We start from the raw sequence: 14,628 nt of genomic DNA, 5'->3' as shown, positions 1-14,628 counted from the left end.
TCATCAGTGACAAATGCTACAGTGAGTTAAGAAGCAAATTTCACGGTAAATTTACTAGAGTTTTTCAATAAGGACATAGTCAGTGACCTTCAAAAGAATAGTTTCAGTGAGATACTGGAAATGAATACAGCTTGTCTGGTGCCAGAGCCCATGGGCTTAACCTATCGTACTGTATTAGCACTACATCTTTCTTGCTCGCCTATGAGTATGGTCCTAGAAGATATAGGCAGCGAGGATGCCAGGAGTTCTTGAGAACGACTGAAAAAGTAGGAAAATGCTGAAATCAATTTTGTATCCCCTAATCTGAATCTGCCTCCTCCTCTTTAGTAACCCCAGACCTAAAAATAACAGGTAGCTCAAGTGGCATCATAGGTTCTTGAAATGTCATCTGAGAACTAGGGTGAGTCAGTGGAAGGGCAGGTAACCTAAATCCACCTAGAAAGTTGGGGAAGGGGAGCTGCCACAGGAAGGCTCAGGTGTGACTTGGCTATTTTAAGTCACAGTTTGAAGATGATCCATCCCCTTCTACTGGCCCTAATGACCTGACTGATACCACTGTCTTTAAAGATTAACTATTACACTTTTGAAGCCAGGTGGTTTTAGTCACAGCATGGAATGTTCTTAATGTGTGCCGGAGGATTAAAGGAATGGTGATAAGCTCAAGAAGGGGCAAAAAGACTGTGGAAGGACTGGAGCAGTGAAATGGGGTTGGAGGAGTCTATACTTTTTGCAGGTAAACAAATTTAAAGAGGCGACGTATTTTTCAGTGGCACTTCCACCTACTGTATCTGCAAAGAAAATATCTTATTCTAAGAAAATCAGATAACTAAGCATGATGTTTATTGGGTTCATCATGAAAAAATATTCAAGGAAATTACAAGTTCATTTTTTTAAAAAGAGATTATTTAAACTTTCTCTGATACTCTATTTCTCTCCATCTTTATTTGTAACTTACCAGTATCTTTTGAAAGACTTTTGGCAAGTATTTATATTATGGAACATCTTGTTTAAATGTTTCAATCAAGTCAAGGAAGTCTTAGACTTCTCTTACATATCTATCTTCTCATACATCATTTTGATGCTTTGAATATCACTGGTGTAAGTTTACCATATTTATGCTAGTGTCTCAGGGCTAAAAACCATTAAACAATTTTGCCTGGTATAAACCATGGTACTATTAATTTTTCACATACAGACTATATTAACATATAGGTGGGCATTCAGTTCAGTCGCTCAGTCGTGTCCGACTCTTTGCGACCCCATCAACCGCAACACTCCAGGCCTCCCTGTCCATCACCAGCTCCCGGAGTTTGCCCAAACTCGTGTCCATTGAGTTGGTGTTGCCATCCAACCATCTCATCTTCTATTGTCCCCTTCTCCTGCCTTCAATCTTTCCCAACATCTGGGTCTATTCAAATGAGTCAGCTCTTCACAACAGGTGGCCAAGAGTATTAGAGTTTCAGCTTCAACATCCGTCCTTCCAATGAACACCCAGGACTGATCTCCTTTAGGATGGACTGGTTGGATCTCCTTGCAGTCCAAGGGACCCTCAAGAGTCTTCTCCAACACCACACTTCAAAAGCATCAATTCTTCAGCGCTCAGCTTTCTTCACAGTCTAACTCTCACATTCATACATGACCACTGGAAAAACCATAGCCTTGTCTAGACGAACCTTTGTTGGCAAAATATTGTCTCTGCTTCTTAATATGCCGTCTAGGTTGGTCATAACTTTCCTTCCAAGGAGTAACCATCTTTTAATTTCATGGCTGCAGTCACCATCTGCAGTGATTTTGGAGCCCCCAAAAAATAAAGTCTATCACTGTTTCCACTGTTTCCCCATCTGTTTGGCGTGAGGTGATGGGACAGGATGCCGTGATCTTAGTTTTCTGAATGTTGACCTTTAAGCCAACCTTTTCACTCTCCTCTTTCACTTTCGTCAAGAAGCTCTTTAGTTCTTCTTCACTTTCTGCCATAAGGGTGGTGTCATCTGCATATCTGAGGTTATTGATATTTCTCCCGGCAGTCTTGATTCCAGCTTGTGCTTCATCCAGCCCAGCGATTCTCATGATGTACTCTGCATATAAGTGTTAAATAAGCAGGGTGACAATATACAGCCTTGATGTACTCCTTTTCCTATTTGGAAGTAGTCTGTTGTTCCATGTCCAGTTCTAACTGTTGCATCCTGACCTGCATACAGATTTCTCAAGAGGCAGGTCAGGTGGTCTGATATGCCCATCTCTTTCAGAATTTTCCATAGTTTATTGTGATCCACACAGTCAAAGGCTTCAGCATAGTCAATAAAGCAGAAATAGATGTTTTTCTGGAACTCTCTTGCTTTTTCAGTGATCCAGGGATGTTGGTAATTTGATCTCTGGTTCCTCTGCCTTTTATAAAACCAGCTGGAACGTCTGAAAGTTCACGGTTCACGTGTTGCTGAAGCTTGGCTTGGAGAATTTTAGCATTACTTTACTAGCATGTGAGATGAGTGCAATTGTGCAGTAATTTGAGCATTCTTTGGCATTGCCTTTCTTTGGGATTGGAATGAAAACTAACCTTTTCCAGTCCTGTGGCCACTGCTGAGTTTTCCAGATTTGCTGGCATATTGAGTACAGCACTTTCACAGCATCATCTTTTAGGATTTGAAATAGCTCAACTGGAATTCCATCACCTCCAGTAAATTTGTTCTTAGTGATATTTGCTAAGGCCCACTTGGCTTCACATTCCAGAATGTCTGGCTCTAGGTGAGTGATCACACCATTGTGAATATCTGGGTTGTGAAGATCTTTTTTGTATAGTTCTTCTGTGTGTTCTTGCCACCTCTTCTTAATATCTTCTGCTTCTGTTATGTTCATACCATTTCTGTCCTTTATTGTACCCATCTTTGCATGAAATGTTCCCTTGGTATCTCTAATTTTCTTGAGATCTCTAGTCTTTCCCATTCTATTGTTTTCTTCTATTTCTTTGTATTGATCGTTGAGGAAGGCTTTCTTATCTCTCCTTGCTATTCTTTGGAACTCTGCATTCAGATGGGCATATCTTTCCTTTTCTCCTTTGCTTTTGGCTTCTCTTCTTTTCACAGCTATTTGTAAGGCCTCCTCAGACAGCCATTTTGCTTTTTTGCATTTCTTTTTCTTGGGGATGGTCTTGATCCCTGTTTCCAGTACAATGTCATGAACCTCTGTCCATAGTTCATCAGGCACTCTGTCTATCAGATCTAGTCCCTTAAATCTATTTCTCACTTCCACTGTATTATCATAAGGGATTTGATTTAGGTCATACCTGAATGGTCTAGTGATTTTCCCTACTTTCTTCAGTTTAAGTCTGAATTTGGCAATAAGGAGTTCATGATCTGAGCCACAGTCAGCTCCTGGTCTTGTTTTTGCTGACTGTATAGAGCTTCTTCATCTTTGGCTGCAAAGAATATAATCAGTCTGATTTTGGTGTTGGCCATTTGGTGATGTCCATGTATAGAGTCTTCTCTTGTGTTGTTGGAAGAGGGTGTTTGCTATGACCAGTGCGTTCTCTTAGCAAAACTCTATTAGCCTTCGCCCTGCTTCCTACTGTACTCCGAATTTGCCAAATTTGCCTGTTACTCCAGGTGTTTCTTGACTTCCTACTTTTACATTCCAGTCCCCTATAATGAAAAGGACATCTTTTTTGGGTGTTAGTTCTAAAAGGTCTTGTAGGTCTTTGTAAAACTGTTCAACTTCAGCTTCTTTAGCGTTACTGGTCAGGGCATAGACTTGGATTACCATGATATTGAATGGTTTGCCTTGGAAATGAACAGAGATCATTCTGTCGTTTTTGAGATTGCATCCAAGTACTGCATTTCAGACTCTTTTGTTGACTATGATAGCTACTCCATTTCTTCTCAGGGATTCTTGCCCACAGTAGTAGATATAATGGTCATCTGAGTTAAATTCACCCATTCCAGTCCATTTTAGTTCTCTGATTCCTAAAATGTCGACATTCACTCTTGCCATCTCCTGTTTGACCACTTCCAATTTGCCTTGATTCATGGACCTAACATTCCAGGTTCTTATTCAATACTGCTCTTTACAGCATCAGACCTTGCTTCTATCACTAGTCATATCCACAACTGGGTGTTGTTTTTGCTTTGGCTCCGTCTCTTCATTCTTTCTGGAGTTATTTCTCCACTGATCTCCAGTAGCATATTGGTCACCTACTGACCTGAGGAGTTCATCTTTCAGTGTCCTATCTTTTTACCTTTTCATACTGTTCATGGGGTTCTCAAGGCAAAAATACTGAAGTGGTTTGCCATTCCCTTCTCCAGTGGACCACATTTTGTCAGAACTCTCCACCATGACCCGTCCGTCTTGGGTGGCCCTATACAACATGGCTAGTTTCATTGAGTTAGACAAGGCTGTGGTCCATGTGATTAGATTGGTTAGTTTTCTGCAACTGTGGTTTCATTGGGCATTCAGTTCAGTTCAGTTCAGTCACTCAGTCATGTCCAACTCTTTGCGACCCCATGAATCGCAGCACGCCAGGCCTCCCTGTCCATCACCAACTCCCGGAGTTTACTCAAACTCATGTCCATCAAGTCGGTGATGCCATCCAGCCATCTCATCCTCTGTCGTCCCCTTCTCCTCCTGCTCCCAATCCGTCCCAGCATCAGGGTCTTTTCCAATGAGTCAACTCTTCACATGAGATGGCCAAAGTATTGGAGTTTCAACTTCAGCATCAGTCCTTCCAATGAATACCCAGGACTGATCTCTTTGAGGATGGACAGGTTGGATCTCCTTGCAGTCCAAGGGACTCTCAAGAGTCTTCTCCAACACCACAGTTCAAAAGCATCAGTTTTTCGGCACTCAGCTTTCTTCACAGTCCAACTCGCACATCGATACATGACCACTGGAAAAACCATAGCCTTGACTAGACGGACCTTTGTTGGCAAAGTAATGTCTCTGCTTTTTAATTTACTTAGGTTAAGACAAATCAAATCTATTTCCATCCCACTACTACAGAGAGCAAAGCTACTTTCAAAAATTTTGAATTCCCTCTAAGTTTTATCACTTGTCAGATTTGCTGCTGAAGTTGTATCTGAGAATCGAGATTTGGCTGTATGCTGTATGGCTATGTGCTCTGTATGTATGCTATAAATGGGTTTTAATTATTTTAACAAATGTATGTCATTCTCCATGAAGTTATTTTGCAAGTTGTAGGAACTTTCTCATATCTGAAGGATGGTCCAGGATCTCTAAGTGGCTCAGTGAGAAAGAATCCACCTGCCAATGTAGAAGCCACAGGAGACATGGGTTCAATCCTTGGGTGGGGAAGATCCCCTGGAGGAGGAAATGGCAACCAACTCTAGTACTCTTGCTTGGGAAATCCCATGGGCAGAGGAGCCTGGTGGGCTACAGTCCATAGGAGCACAAAGAGTCGGACACAACTGAAGCGACTTGGCACTCACATGTGCTTATAGTATAATATAGTATAGTATACTCCCTCCTTGACTGGCAGTCCTCACACCTGTGAGATGAGACAATTGTACAAAACAGTTTCTAAGAGTCATCCTCTCCTTGCCACCCCAAAGTGTGCTTGACTTCCTTCTTTTGTTCATAGTTAAGTGTCTTTTTCATCAGAGTCTCCCCCAGAGCAGAGTCTTTATGCACCCTGTGACGTGGCACACACCTTTAGAGCCCTTCATAGGTAATTCATTCACACACCTTGTACCAAAGTTCATGCCTCCTTTCTAGAGCCTACTTGTACCTGTTGGTCATGGGCTGTGATGGTTCAGTTGAGGCTGAGTTGCGCTGACCCATGCTTCTTCCCAGGTGTACACCTATGAGTGGAATTACTAGATCATATAAATCTCTATTCAACATTTTGAGAAACTGACAACCTGTTTTCCCACAGCATCTAGGAGGAACATATGAGGGTTCACATTTCTTCACATCCTTGCCAACACTTGTTACTTCCATCTTTTTATCATAGTCGTCATAGCATGACTATTCAACTTAAAATATTGAATACAGAGTTACCATATGAACTAGTAAATCCACTCATAGGTGTACACCTGGGTGGAAGCTTGGGTCGGCTCAGCTAAGCCTCAACTGAACCATCACAGCCCATGACCTACAGATACAAGTAGGCTCTAGAAAGGAGGCATGAGATATAAGCTTCAGGGAGTTATATCTCACTGTGGTTTGAATTTGCATTTGGCAGGTGACGCTAGTGGTAAAGAACCCACCTGCCAATGCAGGAGACATAAGAGACACACTGGTTTATTCCCTGAGGGGGGAAGATCCCCTGGAGGAGGGCATAGCAACCCACTCCAGTATTCTTGCCTGGAGAATCCCCATGGAAAGAGGAGCCTGGAGGGCTACAGTCCATAGGGTTGCAAAGAGTTGGACATGACTTAAGCTCCTGAGCACACAATGACTAATGTTTCACATCTTTTCATGCATTTATCAGCCATTTTGATGTATCTTCTTTGGAGTTTCTCCACTTTTGTCTAACACAGAGAAATAGGGTCATGGAGGAAATTTTATGCCCAACAGAAAGAAAAGGTCTTGTCTAGCAAGGGAAATATGGGACACATTTTGAAATGAGGCAGACACTGTAGAGCCTCTAACTCAATCTCAGAGTGCCAAAGGTTTCAACTCTGACATTGAATAGCAGAAGTCAGGATAGACTTGTGTGTACATACAGCAGCAATAGGCAGGCACAGCTGTCCACAAATAAAAAACTGTTCTATTCTAGGGATAATGGTAGGAATAGGATTATTTTGTGCAGGTTGAGATAGAGTTTTGAAGAGTTTGCTTATTGAGAATACAGAGTAATAATGAACCAATAGATCCTTGCCTTGTCTTGGTTTTGTAAGTAAATCAGTATGACTTAGGGCACTGGGCTTTAACATCATCATTAGTAGAATTGGAGGATTGGCTATATTTTCTAGTCTCAAATATTTTATGTATCACTGAGAGTAAAGAAAACATCAGGGAAGAGTGAGAAAGCATATTAAAAATTATGTATTGTTTCTATCAAAGAACTTTTTTCATGATGATGGTGAAGTCTCATCAGGACTTCATAAGCAGACATAACCATTTTGAAGAAAAGAGCAGGTATAAAAGACTCTGAAATAACTATCAAAATTCATTAAAAGGTGTGTAGACAGTGTGGGAAAAGTTTCCTTGGAAGAGCAATGATGGAAACCATGCTATTGACAATCACATTTTAACTGCTTAGCAATGGATGTTTAATTATTATGCAACACTTATGGAGCACTTACTATGTGATGTAAATGGAGAGGAAATGATATAAATTCAGAAAAGATGCAAGGAGAGGCCTTTCAAGGATGTGGCAAAAGGAGAAATCTGCTCCAGGGCCATTTTCCCCACAACTCCAAGAAGCAGCAGCCGATCGTGGCTATCATTATAAGGAAACTTCAGGATAAATGATGACACCTGCCAAGGGGCTTCACCAAGACACTTTCAAGTCTTGATAAACATGAACTAATTAATGTCCACAACACCACTGTGAGGTGGAAAGTAGCATTTTCCTAGTTTTATGGACAGGGAAGTGTCAGCATGTAACCGTAAGTGATTTGGCCCCTTTACATAGTGAAGCTGTGACAAGACAATAAGAAGTTCTGGAAGTTCAACTTTCAGATTTCATTTTCGACTTACCTTCCAATTCATCCCTTAGTGAAAGTGTTGCCTTTTCTTATAAGACTATATTGGACAGTGTATGTACCCATTTTATGGGGTAGATACAGTTATTTCTAAGAATATAAAATCATCACATTTGAGATGGGGGCCCTAAAAATCATCTAATTTAACCACCTTTTTACATGTATTAATTTACTCACCATGAGCATAGAATTTACTAGGACCGGAATATAAAGTGAAAGTGAAGTCGCTCAGTCGTGTCTGACTCTTTGCGACCCCATGGACTGTAGTCTACCAGGCTCCTCCGTCCATGGGATTTTCCAGGCAAGAATACTAGAGTGGGTTGCCATTTTCTTCTCCAAGAGATCTTCCCAACCCAGTCTCCCACATTGTAGGCAGACGCTTTACCGTCTGAGCCACCAGGGAATATAGAGCCCTTATTTATCTTGACTTTCATTGGCCAACTCTGATTTTCACACATTCTATGCATAGTATCCTACTGTTTCCTTTTCTGTGGAATGCTGCAAAATGGTACAAACTGAAAGTGTCATGATCAGAAGTCCCCATGAAAACTATCAACCCAAACAGTGCATCTGGCTCTTAAATCTTCTGTAAGTCTGTTAAGTGGCCACCTGGATTGTGATCAGCACAGCCAGTGAGTGATCAGAAAACCACCACATGCTACGCAGCTCTGCCGTCTCCTAACTCTTCGGAAGATCTCCCTCACTTTAGCAGTCATCAGATCACTGCCCCCTCCACCACTGACCCCCAGTTTCTGCCCATCCACTCTCAAGACTTCTTCTATTCAAATTTTCCTGGTCACCTTTACTGCTACCAGTTTAACATTCTCTCAGTAAGAGTGTATGAAGCCCCATCTATAGGAGTCACCAACAATAAACTGATATATAAGGAAAACAATCCAACAGAGGAAATAATGCATAAGTAGGCACTTTCAATAAAAGGTGAGAAGAGCTATGATAAAAGGTGATGGGGTAGGCAAAATGTCCATCATCATGTCTACAAATAATAAATACTGAAGAGGGTGTGAAGATAAGTGAGCCCTCCTACCTGCTTAGTAGGAATGTAAATTGGTACAGCCACTATGGAAAACAGTTTGGAGATGCCTTAAAAAACTAAAAATAGAGATACTGTATCATCCAGCTATTGTACTTCTGGGCATATATCTGGAAAAGATGAAAACTCTAACTCAGAAAGATACACAAACCCCATTGTAGCACTATTACAATAACCAAGACACGGAAGCAAACTAAATGCCCCTTGACAGATGAATGAATAAACAAGATATGGTACACACACACACACAATGGAATGTTGCTGTTCAGTCACTTTAGCTGTGTCCGACTCTTTGTGACCCCATGGACTGCAGTATGTCAGGCTTCCCTGTCCATCACCAACTCCCAGAACTTGCTCAAACTCTTGTCTGTTGAGTCAGTGATGCCATCCAACTATCTAGTCCTCTGTCATCCCCTTCTCCTCCCACCTTCTATCTTTCCCAGCTTCAGGGTCTTTTCCAATGAGTTGGCTCTTCACATCAGGTGGCCAGCATATTGGAACTTCAGTTCAGCATCAGTCCTTCCATGAGTATTCAGGGTTGATTTCCTTTAGAATTGACTGGTTTGATCTCCTAGCAGTCCAAGGGACTCTCAAGAGTCTTCTCCAACACCACAGTTTGAAAGCATCAAATTCCTCGGCTCTCAGCCTTCTTTGTGGTCCAACTCTCACATCCATACATGACTACTGGAAAAACCGTAGCTTTAACTATATGGACCTTTGACTGTATGGCAAATAACTATATCACTACAATTATTATAAATACTATGAAAGGAAAAGAACTTTTTGCTATGGAAGAAATGTTATTTTTAAAGGGCTCTGAAAGAATATTTCTTTATGAGGACCTGACCTTTTCTTTAAGACTTAAAGGATACAAGGGTTAACCGGGCAGAGACAAAAGAAAAACATGCCGGCGGAAGGGAGGCAAGAGTTTGGGGAGCCTTGTGAGCTGAGAGGATGAGCAAGGCTCCAGAATTAAGTAGAGCGGCTAAGGGGGTATAGGAGGGGGCTCAGCTCAGGCAGAGCCTCATGGACCAAGGAGGAGCTTGCAGTTGAAGTTAAACGCAATAAGAAGTGACAGCAGGGCTTTAGGTCGACTTTTCTCTGCTGAGAGGAACAGATGGGAGCTGGCGAAACAGGTTTTGAAGAAATGAGTGCGTAGGTGCTCAGTAAAGAAATATCAAACTGAATGATTTATTTTCAGAGTGAAGATTTGAGTTCTGTTTCTTTTCTATTTTCTAAACTTAATATGTGCTAAGTTGCTCAGTCATGTCCAACTCTATGTGACCCCATGGACTGAAGCCTGCCAGGCTCCTCTGTTCATGGGGATTCTCCAGGTAAAAATAGTGGAGTGGGTTGCCATGCCCTTCTACAGGGGATCTTTCCTAACCAGGGATCGAACCCATGTCTCTTGAGTCTCCTATATTATCAGGCAGGTTCTTTACCTCTAGGACCACCTGGAAAGCCCAAATTTAATATATATGAGTTCAACTAGAAAATTTTAAATTCTTGTTATTTGCTATTTGGTCCTGCCTAAAACAGATATCTTTCAGTCACGTGGTTAACATATCTTAATGACAAAAATATATGAATCCATGAAACAAAAGTTGCTTTGGATAATTATTTCCCCCATGCTCTTTGAATGTTCAAGCTCACTTGAGCCTCAGGCATTGTTTGGATTTTACTGCCATCTAGTGTCTCTAAACACATAAGTTTATTTGTGTTTCTGAACAAGATACTCCTCCCAAGCTATGCAAGTGAGCAAATTTCTGCTTATGTAGTGGGAGAATCTCTGTTTGGGTTTTATTTATATTGCATTTAAATCATTATAAAGTAAGTCTGATCTTACTACCCTCTCTTTTGTCTGTCTAGTTATCTAGGGTTTCATTGATCCTTCTGACTTACACCCCCACTGTCTTCCTAAGGCTCTCATTGTGAGAATTCCTCCGAAATGTCATGTGAGGCCTATCAGTGTGCCCCCTGCACAAAAGCAACTGACCTTAGGTAGCATGGGGCAGTTGAAACCCTCTCCCCAAGTCAAATGCAGAGGGCTTGTGGCTGCTTAAGGACAAACATCTTTTCCTAAAATGCAAATATAAGTTAGCAACAGACCTGGTGTCCCTTCACAGTGGTTTCCACCCAAAATTCAGGGCTCACTGGCTTCCTGAGGCTACTGGTTTTAGCATTAGTTTTAGTTTCTGTTTTAATCTGTTTTTACAAGGCTCAGAAATATCATTGACCCAAAATGTATTCTCAAGCTATTGCAGTTCAGTTTGGCTTGGTTTTATTAATCAAAGTTGGGCAAAGAACACTGCCATTACCAACACTTTCAGAACACAGGCAAGGGTATACATACATTTGTGTTACACTCCTCCATGCACTTGTTTAAACATACCAGGACACGTTCTTTTGTCCACCACATCCTTCATTATAATTTTATTTCTCTTCAAAGGTCCCAAGCCACTCGTTTCCGTTGGCATCAGCCAGCTCCCTTTGACAAGCAGCAGACGTGGGCAATAGATAATGTCTATATCGGGGATGGCTGCATAGATATGTGCAGTGGCCATGGAAGGTGCATCCAAGGAAATTGTGTGTAAGTAGGTTTTCTTCTTTCTTCTGTAGAAAGTCCCTGACTCACATTCCAGCCGAATTTTTCTGAAACTGATTTTTTAATCACTCCCAAACTGCCTTAAGTTATATGTTTTTCCTGAAATCTGACATTGAGCTAACTATGAAGTTTATGGCTATAGAATCTTCATTCTTGGTTAGAGATTAGGAACTGAACAATAGCTTTCTTTTAAGGAGAAGGCTGAGTTATAATTGACTGTGTTTTATTTTCTTCTGTGTTTTTGTGATACACCTGAGCCTTGAGAAAAATATTAAAGGAGGTTCAAGAGTTCAGCATGTTCTAACTGAAAATAATACATCATAAGTATTTTTCTCACTTAGGTCTGAATGTATATGTAATGATGTGCATTACTTGTGGTTTGAATGGTATTCCTGTGTTATTTGCATAAGAAAGTATATAAATACCTGATCAATTTGCCAGTTGTATTTCATAGAGAGACCTGGGATTTTACTCTTATAGAGCCTTAGCATCTTTGGAAGGATTTAAAGAGTGTATGTGTGTGTGTGTGTGTGTGTTGTGTACTACGGGCTCTGTGCTTTATTTTCAAAGACTCTACTGTTAAATGGGGTAGTATGAATGAAGATCCTGATAAAGAATTCACATTTCCCTTCTCCATTAATCTCTGCACACCTGGGAAGTCTTTCTTTTGATTAATGATTCTAGCCCATATCAACCATGACCTCTGCGACCCCAGAGCTTCCCAGTCCCAGCTTCATATTTCTTCCCACATTGAACAGAGAATTCAGTCCTGTGGTCAGAGATGGCAGATGCTATCCAAAGTGCCCTTTGCTATTTAGAACCTGGCCTCTTGAATTCCTGATTGGCCCAAAGTCTCTGTTAAAAAGCCTGATTTCATAAATTATTAGGACCAACCAGGTTAGTTTGGTATCTGCAATTGCTTATCAGCGATCCAGAGCTGTGTCATCTCGGGACTGGGCTTTAGTGAATTCTTTCAGGTTGCTTCTTTCTTTCCACCTATACGCCCAAGTCACTAATTTAGGAAAGCCTAGAAGCAGTTAATTCACTGCTTATTTCTAACCTAAAGCACTGTTAAGGAGAGCAACTGAATTACGGCAAACTCTGTGAAGATAACTAATCTTTCATCATCATGGACTAGGAAAAGGAGTTGGCCTCACTAATTTGAGAGCACACTTGCAGGACCTGTGTTTGATGCTGACTTTTCTTTTCTCTTTCTCCACTCCCAGTTGTGATGAGCAGTGGGGTGGCCTGTACTGTGATGAGCCTGAGACCTCTCTTCCAACTCAACTCAAAGACAACTTCAATCGGGCCCCATCTAACCAGAACTGGCTGACAGTGAATGGAGGGAAATTAAGTACTGTGTGTGGAGCTGTGGCTTCAGGAATGGCTCTTCATTTCAGTGGGGTCAGTGTTTGGTTGCTGTTTATTCATTTCTGCTTTCTCTGAGTTCCTCCCCCTCCCAAAACTGACTCTCTTTTGAAGTTTAACTGACAAATCAAGATGCAGAGTTAGAAACTCTAAATGCACAAACCTGATGTGAACTCACAACTTTCTACAAATCAGAAAATGCTTATCATTTTCAACATTTTCCTGTCACAAATCAGTTTTGACAATTTAATTATGCAAGGTGGTGTCAGTACAGGTATATTTAAGTACACATTTAAAAAAAAAAAAAAGGATTTAAATGAATTTCCACCCTGGGATAGAGAGCTTGCACAATGTCTTCCATCTGGATGATGTTCTAATTGAAAATTCCTGAGCTTGCAACAGATTTGGGATTTAAGGAGCCACAAATCTAGAAAATGAACTTTGCTGTTCCCTGAATTTATTAACAATAATTAATCCCTTATATAACTTACCCAAGCAAGAATAACTGTTAGTAATTTTTAGACATTTGTATTTATAGCAGATTATTTTGTGAATGACAGCAGCAATGTTAGAAAATTGCTTTGAGAAATTTTATAATCATTCTGCACTGCTGCCAAAGATGACTTGTTTAAAAGTAGAATTTCTCCAGTAGTATGATTAAAACCTTTCATAGGTAAATTTAATTTTTAAAAATTGCAAATTCACTGTCAGTTATTTGTTTCCCTACCACACCCTACCTCAGAGTTTGCATTTGTGCCAGTGAAGTGTACTAGTATTTTAACCCAAGAGTAGCAGCAGAACATACAGCATACAGAATTTTTATAATCATCAACAGTGGTTAAGAATGCAATGTTCACAATACTGTTTCTTCTTTAGTATTAACTTAGATGGAACTCTAATACCTCGTTTTCCTCATAGTTTCACCTATTAATAAGAAACAACTACTTATCTATGTTAATGAATTAATATAGAAAATATTAAAAGCAACTGTAAAAGTTTAAAAAGCTTACAACTAGTATTGCTAATTATAGTTGTATTTTTGGACATCATTTTACAATTTCATATTAAAATAGTCATCTCAATGCACTATTTTGTTAATAGCCAATGCCTTTTTAAAAATCTAACAGATACCTATAAATAACTAGAAATAGTTTAAGAAAAATATAGAATAGTTACTTTAATTCCAGCTCTCCTATTGCTTAGAAAAAACAAGAGAATCTCCTTAGAATACATTGTCCTTTGTAAGTTCTAATACTAAAATTTCAAAATTTAGCGTATGTTTGCTATGTACCTACTGTGTGCTAGAGGCCATACTAGAAGCTAGTATAGTAGGAGAAATTATAAGAAAATCATCATTGCAGTGCTGTGTGAGCTGTATTACAAAGGAAAGGATGGAAGCCAGAGAACACCTGGAACCTGTCATGACGATTCCTTATCACCGTATTGTTGCATTCTGCTTCTTAGGGCTGCAGTCGGCTATTGGTCACCGTGGATCTAAACCTCACGAATGCTGAGTTTATCCAGTTTTACTTCATGTATGGATGCCTGATCACACCAAACAACCGTAACCAAGGTGTTCTTTTAGAATACTCTGTCAATGGAGGCATTACCTGGAACCTACTAATGGAAATCTTCTATGACCAGTACAGTAAACCTGGGTTTGTATTCTGTTTTCTCTCTAATAACTAGTACGTTGAGCAACATTGCTTGATAAGACCTGCCAGCAGTCTGTCACAGGGACCACAGGGAGACCTGAACCACACTCACCACTAGAGGGTGCCTCTGAGACAAACATGAGGGTAAGGTTTCTGAGCTGGATAAACTACTGGTTTGGGTTTTTTTATTTCAAGAACAACTAGTTTGTAAATTTTCAAATAGATAAATACACAATCACAGTGCCAGTAATGAATAGACTCACTACAAAAAACCATATATATTAATGAATA

General features: G+C 40.3%; 1 protein-coding gene across 4 annotated transcripts in view; it reads left to right on the top strand.

Moving 5' to 3' along the window:
• Window positions 1–14,628, top strand: part of RELN (reelin) — a 523,209-nt gene that overhangs the window by 472,045 nt on the left and 36,536 nt on the right. For all 4 annotated transcript variants that reach the window (XM_043462977.1, XM_043462976.1, XM_043462975.1 and 1 more), the window contains 3 exons: window positions 11,159–11,299; window positions 12,541–12,718; window positions 14,147–14,340. In XM_043462977.1, the coding sequence (XP_043318912.1) occupies window positions 11,159–11,299; window positions 12,541–12,718; window positions 14,147–14,340 (513 nt within the window). The remainder of the gene's footprint in view (window positions 1–11,158; window positions 11,300–12,540; window positions 12,719–14,146; window positions 14,341–14,628) is intronic.

The sequence above is a fragment of the Cervus canadensis genome, chromosome 3 (assembly GCF_019320065.1).
Source record: "Cervus canadensis isolate Bull #8, Minnesota chromosome 3, ASM1932006v1, whole genome shotgun sequence".
In the NCBI taxonomy this organism is placed as follows: Eukaryota; Metazoa; Chordata; class Mammalia; order Artiodactyla; family Cervidae; genus Cervus; species Cervus canadensis.
This window is presented reverse-complemented; position numbering and strand designations above follow the sequence as displayed.